Source organism: Phascolarctos cinereus, unplaced genomic scaffold (assembly GCF_003287225.1).
Source record: "Phascolarctos cinereus isolate Bilbo 61053 unplaced genomic scaffold, phaCin_HiC Scaffold_726;HRSCAF=1367, whole genome shotgun sequence".
Lineage (NCBI taxonomy): Eukaryota > Metazoa > Chordata > Mammalia > Diprotodontia > Phascolarctidae > Phascolarctos > Phascolarctos cinereus.
Window position 1 is genome coordinate 307,967,769 of NW_027556098.1, and position 22,336 is coordinate 307,990,104.

General features: G+C 39.2%; 1 protein-coding gene across 1 annotated transcript; it reads right to left on the minus strand.

Annotated features, from left to right (window-relative positions):
- Window positions 1-747: 747 nt before the first annotated feature.
- On the minus strand, window positions 748-20,796 carry LOC110210749 (NXPE family member 4-like). Its single transcript, XM_078146191.1, has 6 exons — window positions 20,732-20,796; window positions 19,944-20,049; window positions 14,649-15,421; window positions 14,212-14,273; window positions 9,989-10,207; window positions 748-1,327 (listed from the first exon to the last, which is right to left on the minus strand). The coding sequence occupies exons 1-6, from the start codon at window positions 20,794-20,796 to the stop codon at window positions 792-794; spliced, it is 1,761 nt and encodes a 586-aa protein (XP_078002317.1). The 3' UTR covers window positions 748-791.
- Between the last annotated feature and the right edge of the window lie 1,540 nt (window positions 20,797-22,336).

A 22,336-nucleotide genomic window follows, 5' to 3' on the forward strand; every position in this document is an offset into this window, starting at 1 on the left:
CACTTTGTCCCAGCTTTTTCTCCCCTATTCAAGGCTTTTCATCTCCTTTTTCCTTTTTAGTGCCCCCTTCCCTCTCAGTCCTAAATTTCACCTTTCTTCTCTTTGGACATTTAAATTCGGATGACCCCAGGATGTTTCTGGTGAGTTACTGACATAGTTCGACCCAGCTACTTTTTTAACTTATAGGAAGTTGGCAACTGCAATGGCGAAAGAATGGATTATCTGAGCAAGAAGATGACAAAGTTGGCTGTCTAGGAAAATCTATTCTTCTCATATATTCAATAAAATACTTATTGAAAACCTACTGTGTACAGAGTATTGTGTGAGGTACTGAGAGAGGTGGAAAAAAAAAAGACCCCATCTCCTCAGCAAAGTATAACTGTTTGGAGGCACTCTTTTATGCTTACTCCAACATGGAGTCCTAAACAGTCATTTTAGTATTTAGGGAATATTCCAAATAGTCCTATCCCAAATTGAGTGCTGAGGTAGTAGATTACTAAGAGCTATTTGAGGTAGAAAGGAGATATCAGAGGATTATAAGTTTATAATCTAGTGAAAATTATGATGTAATGGCCACTAAATAAAAATTTGAAAAATCATAAAGAATGCTTTGATTGTATCAAGGAAAAGCTGTTCCTTTAAATATTTTTCTTTTCCTATTTTAAATTCTACCTAAATGATTTGAAGTGAGTTTTTAGGTGGTAAAATATTGGCTAATTTGACATCACATTGATAAACGAGCAGATATAATTTGCTTGTAGATAATTGGGCTTTGATCTTTTTATTTTTTTCTAGCAAATATAGTTTAAGAACATGTTAATCTGATTCTCAACTACATATTCAGGTGGATGGACTTCATTAATGCCATAGGCAATGGTCATGTCCCAGCCATCAATAACACCCACGGCAAGATCCTGGAAGATGTCTTTCAAAACCAGAGACTGAATATAGCCATGAAAGTCACTAAGTCGCTCAGAATCATTATCAATTTCTCTGGTAGTTTCACCCTTGAGGATCACTTTTGTCTCTGGGCTTCTCTGGAATAGACGTTTAATGGCATTATGGACATTGATGGCCCGTCGGATGAAGATATCAATGGGGAAAAGCCTAAAGTGCTGGCCCACAGAAAAGACAATAACGGTGTTTCTGTCCCCTGCTATTCTGTCTATGGCATGGGCCAAGTACTCATTCTCTTTTGCTGAATAGCTACTTGAGCCAACCAAGGGGTAGCCATGTCTTTGCCACTGAATGTAGATCTTCCTTTCCAAGTCCACAGCAAGTTGATGACGGAGTTTCCCAAATCCATGGAGATCAACAGACTTCAATGCTGACAACAAAGAGAAAAATCACAAATGGAATTTTTTTAAAAGTTATACAGATTGGTTAGGTAAAAGCGTAGAATAAAGGTAAGGGGGAATATAGTTGACTCTAAATTGAATATGAGTCAGCCAAATGGAAAACCAAATGAGAGACTAGTTGTACAAAAGTGGTGAATAATGAAAAATGTTACATAAAGATATTTAATCATGAACTAGTTATTGTTTAACCCATTTTGTCATTTAATTATATACTTTTTTTTTCTTTTTTAAGTTTTATTGATGTGGGTTTCTTTTGGTATTTTTTCTTTATTTTTCCCCAGTTACATTCAAAAACAATTTTAACATTCATTTTTAAAACTTTGAATTCCAAATTATCTCCCTTCCTCCCTCCTCACCCTCCACCATTGAGAAGGCAAGCAATTCAATATAGGCTATACATGTGTAGTCATGCAAAACATATCCATAATAGTCACATTGTGAAATAAAATATAGACCAGAAAAACTAAAAAAAAAAAAAGAAAAGAAAAGAAAAGAAAAAAGTATGCTCCAATATGTATTTAGACACCATCAGTTCTTTCTCTGAGGATGGATAGCATTTTTCATCATAAGTCCTTCAGAGTTGTCTTGGATCACTGTATTGCTGAGAATACCTAAGTCATTCACAGCTGATCATCCTATAATATTGCTGTTACTTGTACACAGTACCTATCAATTTGCATCAGCCCATGTAATTCTTTCCAGACTTTTCTGAGAGCATCCTGCTTATCATCTCTTATAGTACAATAGTATTCCATTACAATCACATACCACAGCTTGTTTACCCATTTTCCAATTGATGAGCATCCCCTGAATTTCTAATTCTCTGTCCCCAGAAATTAGCTGTTAGAAATATTTTTGTACATGTTGTTCATTGCCCTTTGTGTTTTTGCATTTATTTATTTATTTGTTTGTTTGTTTGTTTATGTATTTATGTATTTTTGTGAGGCAACTGGGGTTAAGTGACTTGCCCAGAGTCACACAGCTAGTGAATATTATGTATATGAGGCAGGTCCTTCTGACTCCAGGGCTGCACCACCTAGCTGTCCCTCCTTTTTGTTTTTTATTTCTTTTTGGATGCAGACCTAGTAGTGGTATTTCTAGGTCAAAGGGTATGCATAGTTTAATAACTTTTTGGTCATAGTTCCAAATTGCTCTACAGAATGGTTGAATTAGTTCACAACTCCACCAATCATGTATTAATATCTCATTTTCCCCCATCCCTTCCCAACATTTGTCATTTACCTTTCCATCCTATTAGCCAATCTAACAGGTATGAGGTTGTACCTCAGAATTGTTTTAATTTACATTTCTCTAATCAATAGTGAGTTAAAGCATTTTTTCATATGGCTATAGATAGCTTTGATTACTTCATCTGAAAACTGATCATATCTTTTGATCATTTGTCAACTGGGGAATGGCTCTTATTTTTATAAATTTGACTCAGTTCTCTATACGCTTGAGAACTGAGGCTTTAGCAGAGAAACTTGCTTCAAAAATGTTTTTCACAGTTACTATTGCTAACTGTATTTCCCTCCATTCTAGTCCCGCTCCCCCCATTTATTCTATTTCTATTCTCTCTCTCTCTTCACCCTGTCCCTCCTCAAAAGTGTTTTGCTTCTGACTACCTCCTCCCCCAATCTGCCCTCCCTTCTCTTATTCTCTTCCCCTCCTTGTAGGGTAAGATAGATTTCTATACCCAATTGAGTATATTATTCCTTCTTTGAGCTAATTCTGATGCGAGTAATATTCACTCACTTCCCCTCATCTCTCCCCTCTTCCCTTCCACTGTAAGGTATTTAGAGGAGTTTGGGTGAGAGCTCAGAGGAGTTCCTGCCTTTACTTCACCATTTTGACACTGCCTCTCCCATACATTAAAAAGGGATAGAGACTGGGATATGGACTGGACCAATGATTCCTTTCATACAGGGTGCTTCCTGGTGAGGGAATGTACTCTACTAATGCAGTCTGGCACCTTTTCTGCAAATTATAGTCTCAAAGAGTTACCTAAAGCACTAAGAGGTTAAGTGACTTGCTTAAGATCACATACTATGTATCAGAGATAGTACTTAAACTCAGGTCCTCTTGGCTCTAAGGCCAACTTTCTATCCATTATGACCCACTGTTTCTCACTTTGTAAACAAATGTTATCTGTTGTGGTTTGTCCTTCGTACTCAAAGAGGACTAATGGCATCATGATATTGGGGTCAAGGTACAGTATGTCTGCCTGTGGCTGATCAGTCCAACATGAGCTCAGAAGGCTCTGCAACAGGTCAGGCACAAATAGTCTATTTGAACATTTGGGAGAGATATGTCTCTAGATTCGTGTTTTCTTTGTGCTATTGCAAAGCAATTCTGCTTTGCTCATAGAGCACAGCACCTTTTTTGAGGCAGACATTCCATGCTGGGCAGTCCTGTGACAGTATCTCTCAATCAACAGTTCTTCAGAGATCTTCAGAAAGACCTTGAGAGTATCCTTGTGCTGCTTCTGACCTCCATGGGAGTGTTTACTTGTATGAGTTCTCCTAGGTAGATTATCTAAATACTTCACAAACTCAGAAGTATCTCTAGCACCTAGTACAGTGCCAGGCTAATGGTAGGTGCTTGCTAAATATTCCTTGATTGTTTAATTAATTCATAAGATCCAGCTCTCATATTCCTTTTTATTGCTTATACCCGCAGCCTAGTATGGGGTTGAACATGTAATTAACGAGCAATATATTCTTGTTGAGAGGCATGTAGGTGGCTCAGTGGAATATAGTGCTGGGCCCAAAGTCAAGAAGACTCATCTTCCTGAATTCAAATCTGGCCTCACATACTTACAAGTTGTGTGACCCTGAGCAAGTTACATACCTGTTTGCCTCAGTTTTCTCATCTGGAGAATGAGCTAGAGAAGGAAATGGCAAAACCATTCCATTATATCTGCCAGGAACACCCAAATGGGATCACAAAGAGTTGGACGTGACTGAGTAACATATTCTTGTCAAATTGAAGTGAATGAAGACCCATTGAGAAGATAATTAATCTGAAGCTCAGATCTTTGAGTAGGGAGGTAATATGTGTAGTCTTAGAGGTGAGAGCTATCTCTTTAAGTTATAAAAGTTTGACCACCTTAAAAAGTGTGTCATGAATAGTGTGGGCATAGTTACAAATGATTGCCTCTAAGACAATATTCAAAAAAATACTTTTTCAGCTATAAAATACATAGCCTCCAAAATCCTCTTAAAATATAGTGGTTATAAGGATAGTATTAATCTTATTCATACAGAAAACCAATATTTTGAAAGGAATGACTCCCTTGCTTTATTCTAGCTTCCTCCCTAGTCACTCTTCTGCTTTCCCCAAGCAGGCTAATCCTGAAAGAGCTTATGATATTTATCAATGGGGTAATGACAGCATCCTTATAGAGTTTTGCTGAAATGATAACATATATGAATACAATACTTTAGGGAAACAAAGATTTCTGATAATATTTCCAGAGCAGTGAGAATCTATTTTTCCCATCACTTCTGGGAAATAAAGAACTCAAATAAATAGCTAGAGGATTTTGGTTTCTTTTTTTTTCTTTTTTTTCTATTCAGTTCTGATCAATGTCAGCATAGAAGAATTCTAGTGGAATGCCCCAGGGAGTAATCTTTGATTTTATTATTATTATTACTGCCAATAATAGTAATAACTGACATTCACATAGTATGTTAAGGTTTTAAAAGCACTTTATATACATGACCTCATTTGATCCTCCCAATACCCCTGTGAGTGAAGTGCTACAGATAGTATTGTCTCAATTTTATAGATAAGAAAATTGAGGTTGAAAGAGGTTAAGGAAATTGTCCAGAATCACACAGCTCTTAAATGTCTGAGGCAAGATGTCACCCTTTTGCCCCAATCAAACACCTTGTCTTATATGCAATATTCCTTGTCAGTGATTCAGATGAAGGCAAAGATGTCACATTTATCAAATTAACATATGGCATGAAGGTATTAAGGACAAGCTTACACACTGAAAGACAGAATTAGGATCCAAAAAGATCCTACCTTTGACAGAATATGAAAGTATGTCAAATACAACAGAATGAAATTGAACTGGGATGAATATAAAATCTTACCCCAGGGGTCAAACATTTAATCTTATAAGTATAGGCTTGGGGAGACATGGAAAGGCAATGGGTTCTGCATGAAAGTTCTGAGGTTTTTGTAGACCTGGCTACTAATTCAGTCACATGATATGGAAGCCAAAAAGGGCCAAAAAGGGTATGTATTTAAGGGAAGCACAGATGACAGTCTCAACATACTTTCCCCTGGTCAAACCACATCTGTATTATTTGTAATCACTTCTAGGCACCACCTTTTAGGAAGGATTCTGAGAAAATGGAATGTAACCAGAGGTGGCTTACCAAGGCGGTGAGATTGCTGTTGTTGATTCTAATAAGTTGTTGTTTGTCCTCCATTCTCGAAGAGGACCATGACATTAGGAAGGTGATGTCATGACTTGCAAGTGAATTGAATTTAAGTGAGGGAGGCTGTGCAAAGTTACAACCTCAATTTTTCCTCTGGAATCATCTGGGCCCAGTGGCAAGATATAAATCACAATGACTGGAGATTTGAATATAAGGGTGAGATGAAAGAATATGAGATACATAGCTAGTGGAAGAGACAACTTAGGGGTGGTAAGGTAAGCATTTTCATGAATTTGAATGCCTGTCTTTGGGAAGAAGAATTATTTCTAGTTTGCATTTTCTTAGAGGAAAGCTAGATGGCTTAGTAGATAGAGTGCTGGGCCTGGAGTCAGGAAGACCTGAGTTCAAATCTGGCCTCAGACGCTTACTAGGTCTGTGACTCTGGGCAAGTCACTTAACCTCTGTTTTCCTTAATCTACTGGAGAAGGAAATGGTAAACCACTCCAGCATCCTTGCCAAGAAAACCACATGGACAGTATGGTCCACAAGGTCACATGACTGAACAATTGAAAAACAAGAGAACAAGTTCCAGGAATGTGTAATGGTGACCTCATCAACTTCCATGGGTTTAATTACCAAATCTATATGGATGACTCCCCTATCTATCTATCTATCTGATCTGTCTGTCTGTCTACATAGATATAGATATATTTACATATCTATATCTATCTCTATGTTCTATATCTATAACCATGTTTTGAACATAGTGATTTTGAGATGTTTCTGGGACAACCAGTTTGAAATGTCCAAAAGGGAGTTGGAGATATAAGACTTGGAGCTCAGGGAAAGAACTGGGAGAGAGAAAGAGAGGGAGGGAGAGAGAGACAGATAGAGAGAGAGAGAGATGTATAGATACATCTATCTATCTATCTATCTATCTATCTATCTATCTATCTATCTATCTATCTGTCTATCTATTTATCTATCCCCAGTTTTCTCCCTGAGCTCCTGTCTTACATCTCCAACTGCCTATTTGACATTTCAAACTATACCCAAAATATCTCAAAATCATGATATTCAAAACAAACTCATTATCATTTCCTCCAAATACTCCCCTCATGTAAACTTCTCTACTTTTGTCAGACACCATCATTTTTCCAGTTGTCTAGATTCGTAACATCAATATTATGTTTGACTTCATGGTCCCTTACTCCAAATATCCAGCCAGTTGCCAAAGCTTTCTATTTTGACCCTCACATCTCTCACATCAAACACCTTTTCTACTCATACAGACACACTTAATTGAGTCCCACCCCTTCTTATCTAGATTATTGTAATAGCCTCCTAGTTAGTTTTCCTGTTTCAGTCCATCCTATAAAATGTTGACAAAGTGATCTCCCTTAAATGCATATCTGGCTATGTTGCTCTCCTACTTAATCAACTCCTATAGCTCCCTAATACCTCTAAGTTAAAATATGAGGCTCCTTTGTTTAGGCATTTAAACCCTTCATGATTTGGTTCCAACCTATATTTCCAAACCACTGGACCTTATTCCTCCTTCTATACTCTGACATCCATAGCCAAGTAGGCCTTCTCTCTGTTCCTTATGTAAGATATTCTATGTCTTGCCTTTGCATAGGCCATCCATCACCCGGTGGTATGCTGGCCAACGTTTAACAAAATGGCTCTCAGGAAAAAAAAATCATCCATGACATACTTGTAAATTTCATCTGGATTATTAAAATTTTCTCCATCACTTTCTTAAGTCTAGACAATCAACAACATAAGAAATAAAGTCCTATTTTGTAGCTTTTGCTAATTTCTAAAGGGTAAATTCTTACACTGAAAATTTGACAATCTGTTCTTGTAATTAGACCCCAAACCCTGCCCCCCAGCACTTGTCCAGTTGCTATGGGTCCATGCTGCCTAAGTACTCCCCACTCTTATTGGCCCCTCTCATTCCCCCATCTCCTTCCTGAGCTTCCTGCCTTCCTCTCCCAGCCCATTCCCTATGCCATCCTGGGACTGCCTCTGTACTCTTTTTGCTTTATTAGTGTGGTTGATTCATTAGTCTCCATTTCTTTCCAGTATGATCTTCCCAGTCATATCCAGAGAACTGGACTTGTTTTCCCTGACTCCACCAGCCCCTTTGTGGTCCCTTTCCTTAAGGCATAAACCAGATTTCCAGGCAAGGACTTAATTTGTCAATAGCCAAATTTACCATGAGGTAAGCATGGCCCATGAACTCAGGCTAGAAAGCAAGAGCTGATAAAGGGACCCTATGCCTCTCTAGACAGGGACTTCCCTGCCATCTCCCAGAAGAATGGTAGATGAGGGCAATTTGTTCCAATGGCCATATAGGCACTTTAAGCAGGAGCTGTGAAATGCATAGAGCTTGGTCAGACATTGAAGACCCTGAGGTCATCCACTACCTCCTGGCATCACCAGTCAGTTTGATAACTTTGTGCTACTCTGCCTCACTTAAATCCAATGCATGAGCAAGTCAAGGTATCACCCATGATGTCAAATTGGTCTTCTTTGAAAATAAAGGAAAAATAACAAGCCCAGCACATAATAAACATTTGGTAAATATTTGTTGAGTGATTGGTTGAATGTGCAGAAATCACATAGAATGATTTTGCTTATTGTAAATAAAGCTTCTTAACAATTAAGGGTGATGGAAGGGGAATGAGCTGCCTAAGGAGATCATAAGTTCCTCCTTCTGAGGGTCTTCAAACAAAGACTGGATGACTATGTCACAGGTATTATTATTATTATTGTATAGTATTATTATTCAATTATTGGTCAGAGTAGATGGATTCTGAAGTCTCTGCCAACTCTGAAAGTTGACGATTCTATGATTCTACCACAAATGCTCTCTGTTAATCAGTCAATAAAGATTTATTAAGCACCTATTATGTGCCAGGCACTGTGCTAAGTGCTGGGGATACAAAAAGAGGGAAAAGATACTCCCTGCCCTCAGGGAGCATACAATCTGGTTGTTTGGTTTTTGTCCTTTATTCTAGAGGAGGACCAAAATGATATTAGAGTCAAGTTACAGTATGTCCTACTGGCTGAGCAGACGGATATGAGCTCAGAGTGCTCACCACAGGTCAGGCACAAATAGTGCTTGTCAACATTTGGGGTGGAGTCTCTAAATTTGCACATCTATTAAGCTGCTTCAATTCTGTTCTGCTCATAGAGTATAGCACCTTCTTTGATGTGGATACACTATGCTGGGTGGTCCTTTGACAGCATCTCCCATATCACACAATCAATTCTTGGTAGGAAGGATAGCATCAGGGATTTAGAGCTGAAAAAGACCTTAGACTCATTGGGTCTAACCCCTTCATTTTACAAATAAAGAAACTTATCCGTAAAGGCATAGATTAGTTAAATGACTTGCCCTGGGTCTAAGTCAGTAGGTTAGCCTGGATTTCAACTTGTCTCCCTGGCTCCAAGTCTAGTGTTCTTTCCTTTACACAGCACTGTCCTTGGAAATTTACCATCAGATCTTGATCTATTGGAAGGTGATCCTCAAGATAAGGGAAAGAACACTCTACTGCAAGTTAGGAGGCCATGAAATGAAGGGATTGGACTCTATTATGCCTGAGGCCTTGACCTGCTCTAAGATTATATGCATCTTTGTGACATGAATTCTAGGAGAAGTTCTGATTCACTCACCTCTCTGGGCCTCAGTTTCCTCAGCTATTAGGGGTGAAACTAAAGTTGTAATTTCTCTAACTGCCATGGGAACACTGAGTGGGAATACTCTTTGTGAATAGTGTCTCTATAGTAGAATTTACAGTCAAAAGAAGTGATAGGGTTTCTTTTCCCAGATTTTTTCTTAAAATAATGGAGAACCATTGTCCTATATTGTTTATAAATCTCAGAACCTCTCTGAAGGAAGGGAAGTGTAGCAGAAACCCATTGATGTTCTTCCTTCAGTTTAATTATAGATATCTGAATTTTAATTTCAATGTATTCACTGTGTGAATAATAAAGTGGGAACTATCTGTAAAGAAGGAAGAGAAGCAGTTTATACTCACTGGTTCCCATTAGGTCTGTGAAATATATAAATGCAAAGGAATGGCAATCACATCTTAGATAAAAAGTTGAAAGTTTTGAAATTAAGGAATATGAAAAAAAAATGCAGCATGTGACTATATCCCCTCCCCTCAAAACCTGAAGAAGCAGATTCTGAAATATGAGGATGAACTCAATATCAAAACTCACTTTTGATGTGCTTTATGAAGTATTCCATCCACTGACGGGTTGTGGAGTCTCCCAGGATATAAACGAGCTTTCCCTTCAAACAAACCTTCATTTGGGTCTCAGAGTGGAAATAAGACAAATTGCAGGAGACCAGATTCCATGTATTATTCCAGACATAGCCAGTGGAGACTGGAGACCAGTCCCCAGGTTTGCATTTCCTTTTTAATGACATTGTTTGATCTGTCAATAAAACACAATAATAGTATCAAAAATATCAAAGAAACAGAAATATTGATTATTCTGGCTTAAATTCATCTGCATGCTGAACCATAGATAATCTTGAGAATTCTTTAACATTGTCTGATAACTCTCCAAGACCAAGCTTTATGATCTCTACCTTAATTGCTGAGGTTAAAAAGAAATGTCTTAATTTTAACCTGAGGGTACCCTGCCAGGCTTTTGTTAGCTAGGTGCTGGTGGCTATGATTAAAAGGATATTAGCCTGCCCTTATCAGGGAAGGGTAGAGGTGGCTGTACACTAAAGTATACAAGCCATTGTGGCTATTGTTTGTCCTTTCTTTTTTTTTTTTTTTTGGTGGGGCAATTGGAGTTAAGTGACTTGCCCAGGATCACACAACTAGTAAGTGTCAAATGTCTGAGGCCAGATTTGAACTCAGGGCCTTCTGGCTCTAAGGCTGGAGCTCTATCCATTGTTCCACTTAGCTGTCCCTTCATTCTTGAAGAGGTCCAATGACATCAGGACAGTAATGTCTTGACTTGCAAATGAATTGGATTTAAGTGAGGCAGGATTTAAGTGTGCAGAGCCTTCAGCTTCACTCTCTCCTCCAGAGTCATAAGAGACCAGTGGCAAGATGGCTAGTGATGACCCCAGATGCAGTCTTTTAAGCTAAGGTCTTTCCCAGGTCTCAGTTTGTCTGAGGCAATGACCATACAATAATTAAAGACTTGGTATGAACTGAGCCAAAAGATGGTTTAATTTGCCTTCACAAAAGAATCAATCTGGCCAGAACAGAAACAATTGCTATTTACACTCATTCTGAGCCATCAAAACCCAAACAATGAGCAAGTGAGGCTTGGACTGGGACCCACTATTGGCCAATCAGTGAAGGCCAGAGTGATTAGGGTTTAAAGGCATAGTCAAGTAGCTCCATTTGAATCATAATGGGCTTTATCAAAGCCTGGTTTTCCATAGCTGTATTTCAAGAAATTATCAATGAAAACTACATGAGACAAAAGAGTTAATTGTCCTAGTTTAAAAAAAAGATAGAATAAATAAATAAATAGGGATGGAAAAAAATCTAGCCCCCACCCCCAAGATCCCTTGAGATGTATAAGTAATCAAAATGTATATTCCTTTGGACAGTGGCCCATATGTAAGGGTATGATTAATCACATGGATAGAGGGAGAGAAGGAGGAGGAGGAGAAGGAGAAGGAAATAGCAACATTGCCCATCTGGAGTTGGCCAATTGGCAGCTACTGCTACCACAGATTGTTGTTCATCCTTCATTCTCAAAGAGAACTACACTTTAGCTCACTGGACTTAGGATGAGTCAATCAATGAATCAATCAACAAGCATTTATTAAACATCTGTTATGTGCTATAGGGTAGCTAGGTGGCATAATAGATGGGCCTGGAGTCAGGAAGACCTGAGCTCAGATCTGGCCTCACACACTTTTACTAGCTGTATGATCCTGGGTAAGTTACTTAACATTGTTTGCTTCAATTTCCTCATCTGTAAAATAAGCTGGAGAAGGAAATGGCAAACCACTCCAGGATCTTTGCCAAGAAAACCCCAAATGGGATCAAAAAGAGCTGGACAGGACTGAAATGACTCAACATATGCTAGGCACTGTGCTAGATGCTGAGGATACAAATAAAATTAATTGAACAATTACTTTTTTGGAAGGAGCTTACACTTTAATGAGAGAAGACAATAAAACAACAAATAAAGGAATACTAAACCATGTAAAGAGAATAAAGACAAATCAATATAAAGCATTTAGATGCAAAGGTAGATTGTGAAGGAGGGCATGATCAGACTGGGAGAGGGGATGCATCAGGAAAAGCTTTATGTAGAAAGTGGTGACTGAGCAGAGGCTTGAAGGAAGAGAGATACTCCTGGAGGGATAAGGAGGGAGTGCATTTCAGGTGTGAGAGACAGTCAATGCAAAAGCCCAGAGATAAGAAATAGAATACCATGTGCTTTGGCACTCTGTGTAGGTCACACTGGCTAGGGAGAGACATAGTGGGGAGACTAAGCAGGAGGCTGCTAGGATCATTGACAGATGGGAGGTGGGATTGAATTAAGATGGCAGGGAGAAAGGGTTGGAGATGACAGAGATTGTGAAGGTACAAGTGGCCATTTTTGGCTGCTTATTGGATATGAACGTGGAGTGAGGGAGATGGAGGAGTCCAGATTAATGCTTGCAGACCTGAAACTAGAATAATGGTGGTGCCTTGGACAATAAAATGAAGTTTAGGAAAGGGAAGGCTTTGGGGGAAAAATAATGAGTTCTGCTTTAGACATGTTGAATTTCATATGTCTCTGGGACATCCAGTTTGAAAATCCAATAGAGGATTTTTAAGCTCTAAGGGAAAAAAACAGCCTAAGAATGGGAAATTGACCAAATGTGTGGTGGAATAACTTGGGAAATAGTGGATTGCCCCTCTCTGGAGATCTTCAGTCAGAGGTTCAAGTATGACTTGGAGCAGATGACCTTGGAAGTATTTTCTAACCTTGAGGCTGTGATGTTTATTTTAAGAGAATACTTCAAGGAAGGAATGATCCTGATGGTTCAATGAAAGTGACTTATTTTTAATTATTTAATGAAAATATTTTATTAATATTGGTTAAAATACTTGCTAATAATACATAGAAGGTAGATCAATTAATAAACATTTATAAAGCACATAGTAGGCTATGCACCAGGCACTGTGCTAAGCATTGGGGATACAAAAAGAGATACTTCTGCCCTCAAAGAGCTTACAGTCTAATGGGGGAGAAAACATGCAGGTAAATAGATACAAAGCAAGTTATATACTTTATAAATGGGAAATAACTAACAGAAAGAAGGCACTAGAATTGAGGAGTTGGAGAAGGCTTCCATAGAAAGTGGAATTTTAGTTGTGACTTAAAAGGAAGCCAGGGAGGTCAGTAATAGGAGCAGAAAAGAAAGAGTGCCCCAAGCGTGGGGCAAAGCCAGAGAAAATACTCAGAGCCAAAAGATAGGGTGTCTTGTTCATGGAACAGCCAGGAGGCAGGTGTCACTGGATTAAAGAGGATGTGTCTGGTAGAAACATATAAGAAGACTGGGAAGGTAGGAGGAGGCTAGGTAAGAAAGGGCTCTAAAAGCCAAATAGAGCATTTTATATTTGCTCCTGCAGGAAAAAGGGGGCCACTTGACTTTATTGAGTAGAGGGGTGACGTCTTCAGACCTGAATTTTAGGAAAATCACTTTAGTGATTGAATGGAAGATGGATTGGAGTTGGAGTTGGCAAAGACTTGATTCAGGCAGACCCACCAGCAGGCTATTGCAGTAGTCCAGGGATGAAGTGATGATGGCTTGCATCACAGTGGTTACAGTGCCAGAGGAGAGAAGGGAACATATTCAAGTGATGTTACAAAGGTGAAATCTAGAGGTCTTGGCAACAGCTTGGATATGGGAGGTGAGAAGACAGTGCAACTCCTGGATTGCAAGACTGAGGGACTGGGAAGATGGTGTTACCCTCTGTAGTAATAGGGAAGTTAGGAGGGAGGGATGTTTAGGGGGAAAGATAATGAGTGTTATTTTGGGCATTTTCAATGTCATATTTAAGATGGCTACTAGAAATCCAGTTTAAGATATTTGAAAGGAATTTGGAGATGCAAGATTGGAGGTAAGGAGGGAAACTGGGGCGGGAAAAGTAGATTTCAGAATTACCAGCATAGAGGTGGTTAATTAAATCCATAGGAGCTGATGATTTCACCAAGTAAAGTGGTATAGAAAGAGAAGAGAAGAGAAGAGGAACCAGGACAGAACCCTGAGGGACATGTATGATTAGGGGTCATAATCTGAATGAGGATACAACAAAGGAGACAGAGGAGTAGTCAGATAGGTAAGGGGAAAACCAGGAGAGAGTTGCATCCTGAATTGGACATCTTTCATCTCAAACTCAGAGAATGCATTCTTACTGCTGGAGTAATTCTGATTTAGAGGGTTGACATTTAAAAAGAATACTTACTGTTACACACTGAGACAGTGATGGGATCAAAGCTGTTCAAAATCTTCACTCCTACATTGGACCTTAAAAAGAAAGGAACAGAAGTTATCCAACTGGCAGCCTGGAATTCACAGAGTTAAAAAAGAGAGACCAAACAACTCATTTGTCTCAGCAGCAAATCTGAGGTGTGGACAGGGAAGTTGAAATCTCCAGAAATGGCAGCCACAGTTTCAGGCCATATGGTATATTTGTGTGTGTGTGTGTGTGTGTGTGTGTGTGTGTAAGGGTAATTATTGCCTGTATTATACACTCAGGTCCAAAGTGGTTTCAGATCCACATTCCTACATGAGAAGACATTTTCATGAGAATACATAAATAAATACAACTTCAGGGTCCTTAACTCTTATTCAAGTACATTGGCTCATGGAGGCAGGGAAGTTCTAGAAGAATTTATTTACCTGATAAATAGACTTTTCTCTAGGCTGCTAAGATAAGAGACTTGCTTATTCTTAGATTTCAGCTGGACCAGTGCATCACAGGACACTCTTTGAGGTTTCACACAGTAGAAGGCTTCTTGGTCTCGGTGGTCCAGGTATTGGCACAGTTCAGCACTTGTGTTTAGAACCAGGCCACATTCACTGAAGACCAGGGATGTGCCATTGGCAAACTGGCCTGTGAAAATCACCTTATCATAGCCCCTATTCCTTGCTCTCCAGAGCGCAGATACCCCTTCACTAGGGTGCATGAGCAGAAGAGACACAGAGACTCTGCCCACCCAGAATAAAGTGAAGCTGACAAGGTAGGTGCCATTGTTGAAGTCAGCCACTCTTCCTGAAGCTCCTGCTTTCAGTTCTGGGGAAGAAATCCTGGCCCTTAAGAAGTCCCCTCCATATTCCTTTCTTTGTCCTGAGTAGTCTCTCACCTCCAGGAGAACATCCAGCTGATCCCCTCTACAGTAGGTGGTCTTAGGATTGATGATTTTGGCCATGCTGTGGGCTGCACTTGTGGTGGTATTGATATGAGAGAACAGTCTGTGTGGAATGAGCTGGTCTAGCTGTTTCTTGATTTTGTTTATTTCCATGTCAGTGTTTGTTTCAGTGATTGGTGGTTGAGTACACAGGGGTTTCCTGGAAGCACCCCAGTAATACTTAGAGATGGGAAAGTCCAGTGCAGGCCAGAACTGAAATAATAAGAAATATGACTTAATATGTGCCGAAAACAGAACTTCTCCCTATTTCAGTATCTTCAGTTGTTGGTAAGTTTGCATCTTTGAACACATAGCCTGCTGCTCACAGGTTGTGCTTGTCCTTTGTTCTCACAAGAAGACCATGACATCAGAGAGATGATGAAATGACTTGCAACTGACTTTGAGCGAGGGAGGGCTGGGCAAGGTCACCAGCCTCACTTTCTCCTGCAGAGCCATCTGGATCCAGCGGCCAGATATTCAGCAGGATGACTGGAGATGGCCCAGGATGCAGTGGGAGACTTTGGCTCTTTTAAGCTAAGGTCTTCTCAGGTTCTCACTTTGAATGAGGCAACTCCCATTCAGTGAATGGGCCTGTTTAAGTAGTGAGTCAAGGGATGGCCCTTTCAATACAAAAAAAAAAAGAAAAAAAAAAGAAAGAAAGAAAGAAAAAAGAAAGGAAGGAAAGGAAAGGAAAGAAAAGAAAAGAAAAGGAAAGGAAAGAAAAGGAAAGGAAAGAAAAGGAAAGAAAAGAAAAGAAAAGAAAAGAAAAGAAAAGAAAAGAAAAGAAAAGAAAAGAAAAGAAAAGAAAAGAAAAGAAAAGAAAAGAAAAGAAAAGAAAAGGAAAAAAATCAAATTAGGAGGGGAAGACCCTCAGGGTGGCTGGCTGAAAAAAAAAGTAACTATTTACTTTTACTCTGAGCCAGGAGGGCCTAAAAAATAACTTTTAAGTGGTGCTTGGGCAGGGACCTATTGTTCAATCTAAAAGTTCCAGAGTGAATTGAATTTAGGGCTTGGTCTTTGAGAGGGAGAGACCTAGCCAGTAAACCCTACAGGGGAGAGCAAAAGAAAGGGGAAAGAGGAAGGGATGACAAGCTGAGTTACCCAACTAGAACTGGCCAACTGGGTCCCTATTCAGTCAGCTCGGACTACTCACAGGTTGTGTTTGTCCCTCGTTCTCAAAGAGGACTATGACATCAGAGAGATGATGACATGACTTGCAATTGACTGATTTAAGTGAAGTAGGCTGTGCAAGGTCACCAGCCTCATTTTCTCCCTCTGAGCCATCTGGGTCCAGTAGCCAGATATTCATCGGAACAACTAGAAATGGTCAACCTGCTGCTGCTGTTTATCCATTATACCAGGGAGTAAGACAGACAAAGAGATGGGCAGCAAGATAGGATAATAGGCAGGCTGGCAAGCCAGAGAAAGAAAGGGAAGGGGAGGGGAGGGGAGGAAAAAAAAGGAGGGGAGGAGAAGAGAGGGGAGAGGGATGGGAGGGAAGGGAAGGGGAAGATGAACACTCATGGTCAGGGGATTTGATATGGATAAAGATCCATCAAAGGAACTGAGAAATGATGATCAAACATCTAGAAGAAAAATCAAGAAAGGAAAAAAAAATTATGAAAACTCAAGGTGTGGAGTGTACTGGGGAAAAATGTCAAAAGCTAAAGGGAGGTCAGGAAGGATGAAGGCTAAAAAAAAGCCATGCAATTCAGCAATGGGAAGATGATGGGCAAACTTGGAGAGAGCAACTTCAAGGGAGACTTGGGATAAGAAGCCAGAGTGCCAGGTACGAAGAAGTGATTGGGAGGTGGGAAAGTCAAGACAAGGAGGGTTTCTGTCTTTTTCTAAGAATTTGGTGGCCTAGCAGAGGAGAAATACGGGATGATATCTTGAAGTTGAGAGAGTTGGTTAAAGTTCAATGATGAGGAAGATCTAGGCGTGTTCCTAGGCAGCATGGGAAGGAGCCAGCTCATAATGAGATATTTAAAGTGGGCAGATGTCCATTGGCTCAGAGGAGAAACTTCAGTATTTGGATTGAGCTGAAAGAACACTCTGCAGGAGTGTTCATAGGGTGACAACAGCACAAATCAATATTGTCAAATCAATCAACAAACATTTATTAAACTTTTACTAGGACTATGTACTAGGCACTGAACTAAACCCTGGAAAGACACAGAAAAAAAAATAGTCCCTTCTTTCCAAGAACTTACGTTTGAGTGGTGAAGACAACCTATATAAATCATTACATATGAAAGAAATCCGAAGTATATGGAAGATAGCCTTAGAAGGGATGATACAAACAGCTGTAGGTACAGGAGAAGGCCCTTCTGGGACTAGTGACATATGAGCTCTTTCTTAAAAAAAAATCAATTTTATTTTATTTTCAGGTCCACATTCTTCCCCTCCCACCTCCTTTCTCCATCTATTGAGAAAGTAAGAAAAACAAAATTCCTGTTACAAACATATGTAGTAAAGAAAAACAAACCCCTACGTTGTCTATGTGTGTGTGTGTGTGTGTGTGTGTGTGTGTGTGTATGTGTGTGTGTGTACATAAATATACATATGCCTCAATTATGCCTCAGAATCCATCACCTCTCTTTTTGGAGGTGGGCAGAGTCCTCTGGAATGGTGGTTGATCATTGGGTTGATCAGAGTTTCCAATTCTTTCAAATTTATTTCTATTTATAATATTGTTGTTATTGTATAAATTGGTTGATTGATTGATTCTGTTGAGCTTAAAGGAAACCAGGGAATCTAAGAATTGGAGGTTGGGAATGAGGGAAGGAAACATGCAATGTGGAGAGGTAGATAAATCACTGAGTATGAGGAATAGGAAGCAGGCCATCATATCAAAGGAAATGACATTAGTGATTAAGGAGAAACAAAAGTTGGATGTGACTTCCACGTGGTGCTCACTCCTTTGTGCCTGCTCATACTAGATCCCCTAAATAGAAGCAAGCATGAATAGTGAAGATCAGAAGAGCAACAGCAATCCCATAATTGCTTTTATTCCCCCAAATTCTGGATACTACACCAGCCCAGGGGTAACTTGGGTATATATGTGTGTGTGTGTATGTATATAAGTATATATATATATATATATATATATATATATATATATAATATATATATATGTATTCACGTGTACATATGTATATATGCATATATGCATACACACATCCCACCCCTATATATGTATGTGTGTATACATATATGTATTTATCTGTATATATGCATACACATACACACATATATGCATTATGTATATATGTATATATGTATTGATAGAGCTACGTGACTTGAGTGCTTTCTTTCCCTTTCCCTCTTTTTTAAATCATATTTTTCATGTAGTTAATTTTCTACCACGGTGCCACCCTAGGGATACTTCCTCAATCTGAATCTATAAACTATACATATAAAATGTAAAAAGTCTCTAGAAACCAACTGAGACTTAGTGGAAGGAAAAACAGGGACTAGCTAAAGTCTACCAAAGTGTATGTGTGTGTGTGTGTGTGTGTGTGTGTGTGTGTGTGTGTGTGCTGTGTGTATGTGTGGTATATGTGGTATGTGTATGTGTGGTGTATGTGTGTGTATGTGTGTGGTGTGTGTGTGTGTGTGTGTGTGTGAGAGAGAGAGAGAGAGAGAGAGAGAGAGAGAGAGAGAGACAGAGAGACAGAGAGACAGACAGAGAGACAGAGAGAGAGAGAGAGAGAGAGAGAGAGAGAGATCCTGGAGATGGAAAGGAATGAGATCAAGTAAGATCGAGAGCTTAAGTAGCAGAGTTGACCTTGGCAAGAAGATGAACTACCCCTTCCTCAAATCCTGGGGGGAAAAAAAGGAGAGGGTGAGGAAGAGAAGCTTTGAGGGACAGAACAGGGAAGAAGATAGAGCTCATGAAGAATGGCTTTGATTTTCTCAGTAAAGTTAGAGACAAGGTCCTGAAGCTGAGAGGCAAAGGGCGGGGGAGGGAGGAGGGGGAAATAATGGAAGAGGTTTGAGAAGCCCCGCACTAGGAATCAGAGAGCCTGTATTCTGGTCTGAGTTCTGTCCCTAACTAGCTGCACAACCCTCAACGAGTTATTAAATATCTTTGGGCATCACCTTCCCTACCTGTAAAAAGAAGGGGTTGAATTATGGCAATTCTTTACAACTATAAAATTCAATGATCCTGTTACTCGGTGGTTATTCCCTGTGCATTTTCCATGAGCTTCTAACTCCAAGGCCCTCTTGAAGGTGGAAACTCATCATTTGACATTCTATCCAGCTTTACAAATTGTCTGGACAGATATTTATTAATTCCATTCTAAATCTCCTTTATTAGCAGGACAACTTTAAAAAAGCACCATAAAAACTCAAAGTATTGCTGTTGTCTCCATGCTTGTTACTTTCTTATGCCTATAGGCAGCCCTCTGGACTCTTCATGGCCACACAAGAATTAGCTATTCTATGTTTTTCTTTCCTGGAAATCAATTTAGAACTTGAGATGCTCTACCTTGAAGGGCAGTCATTGGTTCTTCCTGCAATAGTCCATGAAGTTCAAGATGGGCTTGGGCCATGTGAAAAAATGAGCTCCCCAAATAAGGCCTAGTTCCAGGCTCTATATAAACTTCAGAGACAGTAGTCCTTTTTAAGGTTTTACGTCTTTTTTTTTTAAAGGAAAACTTAGAATCATTTGGTGGCCATAGATAAATATGCCATCAGCACTCCCTTCTGTGATTCCTATGTCTTCTATTTTTATTTGTTTGGGGAGAAATTATGTTACTGGAAATTAAACACTGTTTACCTTTGAGAAGTTTTTAGAAGCTATCAGAATGAGCATTGCAGCTAATATATACATCATCATTACCAGAAGTTTCCAAGCAGTCAGGTTTGAAGCCCTGCTAAGTAACCTATGAAAGATGAACATAAAAAAATGTAAAGAGTAATTAAAAAGGACATTGCTTTATGTTTGGTTACTATACTTTTTAACAGCTCTCTAATTCTTAGAACCCTGATCTTTGCTCGTTTCACACTTTTCCCTCTTTTTGACCCTGAAAATGTGTCACTAGCATCTTACATTCAGAAAAGACATTAAATATGAAGCGGCTGCCTATGTCTCTACAAGGAATTACTAAAATAATCTTGTTTGGGAATGGACCTTTCTAAACTCCCTAATGAATTTTCCCATCCCTAATTATAATGGATGTCTCTTCTTGCCCGTCCTACCCTTAGGTCACCAAGTATTCAATAAACACTGAGAAAAAAATGTTATTGCTTGAGCACTTTCATTAAACCAGGAAGCAATTTTTTTTAAGGTATTTCCCCCCCCCCCTTTCCTGCTTGGACCTGACCCCTTTACTAAGAATCTCAAAAGTTGAAACATCAACAGAAGCCATCTGGTTCAACCTGACAACGAATTATCTTTACAACATCCTCAGTAAGTTGGAATCCAGTCATCTTTTAAAAACCCCCTCATGAGAGGGAACCCATTATATACACAGACAACCCATAACAATTTTGTATAACTAATCATTGTGAAATTTTTACTTACATTGAAGAGAAATCTGCCCCTCTCCAACTTCCACCCTTTACCTGCAGATATGTTCTTCAAAGCCAAGACAGCACACGGCAGCTTTCAAACATTCTCTATATTTCATTCTCAATACTTTATTTAGGGACCCACCCTATTTACTGTACTTCCTGGTTTCCTCTGACTGAATGGTTTTTTGTTCCCCTTTGTTTTCAGCCTCCTCACAAACCATTGTCTATTTCTTGTTACCTTCCTCTCACTTCTCTCTCTCTCTCTCTCAGAAGTAAGTCACTGTATTTATAGATGAAACTGTTTTCAGTTATTGTCATCTTTCTTGACCTGTTTTTTCCTCTGTCTATGAGAACTGTGGTAGTCTACAAGGAAGGAAATGCAATCCTGAACCCCCTTGTGATTCCCTCTTAACCATTTTTATTTGATAGTGATGTGGTTACAAATGGTGTCCTCAGGGGTTAAGCAGAATATTAAGGGTTGGTTTTCCAATATTTTGTGAAGCCCTGTAGCTTATTCTGTAACTTGAGGGAGTCCTAAAGTCCTTTTCCCCTTATCTTGAAAAAACTCCTTCTTATAAAGCTCCATTCATATATATATATATATATATATATATATATATATATATATATATATACATACATATACATAAACTTACATATAAAACTTCTTATAAAACTCCTCATGAAACTCCTCCTTAAACTTTGTGAAAAATTATTTCTCTTGGTAATCTGTGTCTTGGAGACTCAGAGCTCCCAGCCCAAAGTTCTTCAGAAGGACATTACTGATAATGAGATTGCATTGAATCTTCTTGTCCTGGTCAAATTCCAACCCAGGCCTGAACTGATTTTATCCTATTCAGGCTTGGGTGGTGACAAATTCTTCTTCCTAGATAGCTAAAACAGGGCGTGGTTTAATAGAACACGTCAGGATTAAGTGACCTAAATCAAGTACTCAAGACCTCATTTTAATATATCTCACCTCCCGGTGTATTGACCAATCAGGGATGACTGACACCCTTTGAGAACACCTACTCTTTGAAGGGCATATACCTCCCAAATCCCAAATTGAGCCACTTCTAAACTGGCTCCCTTAGAGGAGCCCAGTTTTGGACTGAACTCCCATGCAATGCATGTCTAGGCAGCTTAAGAGAAATTAAAATGGTGATATACACACCCCAATTTCATTTGTCTCTTAAAACAAACTCTGCAATTTATTAGGGTTCATGGGGTTTGACAACCTGTACCAAAAGTATTGCTTTTGTCTCCCTTATCCTGTATTCCCCATTTTTAAAATTTTAACCTATGTTCTCCTGCCCTGTCCTTAAATTCTTAAACCATAAAGAATTCCCTTTCTTTCCCTCACCTTACACATAAAATCCTTTCTTTAATCTTTAACCCCCACAAAAACCTCTAAAACTGCATTATCATTTTGAAACCTCTAGATAAGCACAACTCCCTTAAATATAGGGTTCTCACTTAGCTTTCTTGCTAAGGAGGCCTGTGCTGTTTACATATTAAATAAAGCTCCCAATGAATGGCTAAGAGAATGTTGTCAAAATGAATTCTTTCACATCCAAATTGCTCTCCCAAATCTGATCTCAACAATAGATTGTTCTTGTATAAATCCTTAAGAAAAAGGGTATAAACCAGTGCTGA

Excerpts from the sequence above, each read along its gene's own strand:
- LOC110210749 (XM_078146191.1), bottom strand. The coding sequence starts at position 20,796 with ATGAAATATAGAGAATGTTTGAAAGCTGCCGTGTGCTGTCTTGGCTTT. Across the intron at positions 15,422-19,943 it reads CTTCTAAAAACTTCTCAAAG|GGAGAAGTTCTGTTTTCGGC; the intron begins GTAAACAGTGTT and ends ATACTGAAATAG. Across the intron at positions 1,328-9,988 it reads CTTCATAAAGCACATCAAAA|CATTGAAGTCTGTTGATCTC; the intron begins GTGAGTTTTGAT and ends CTTTGTTGTCAG.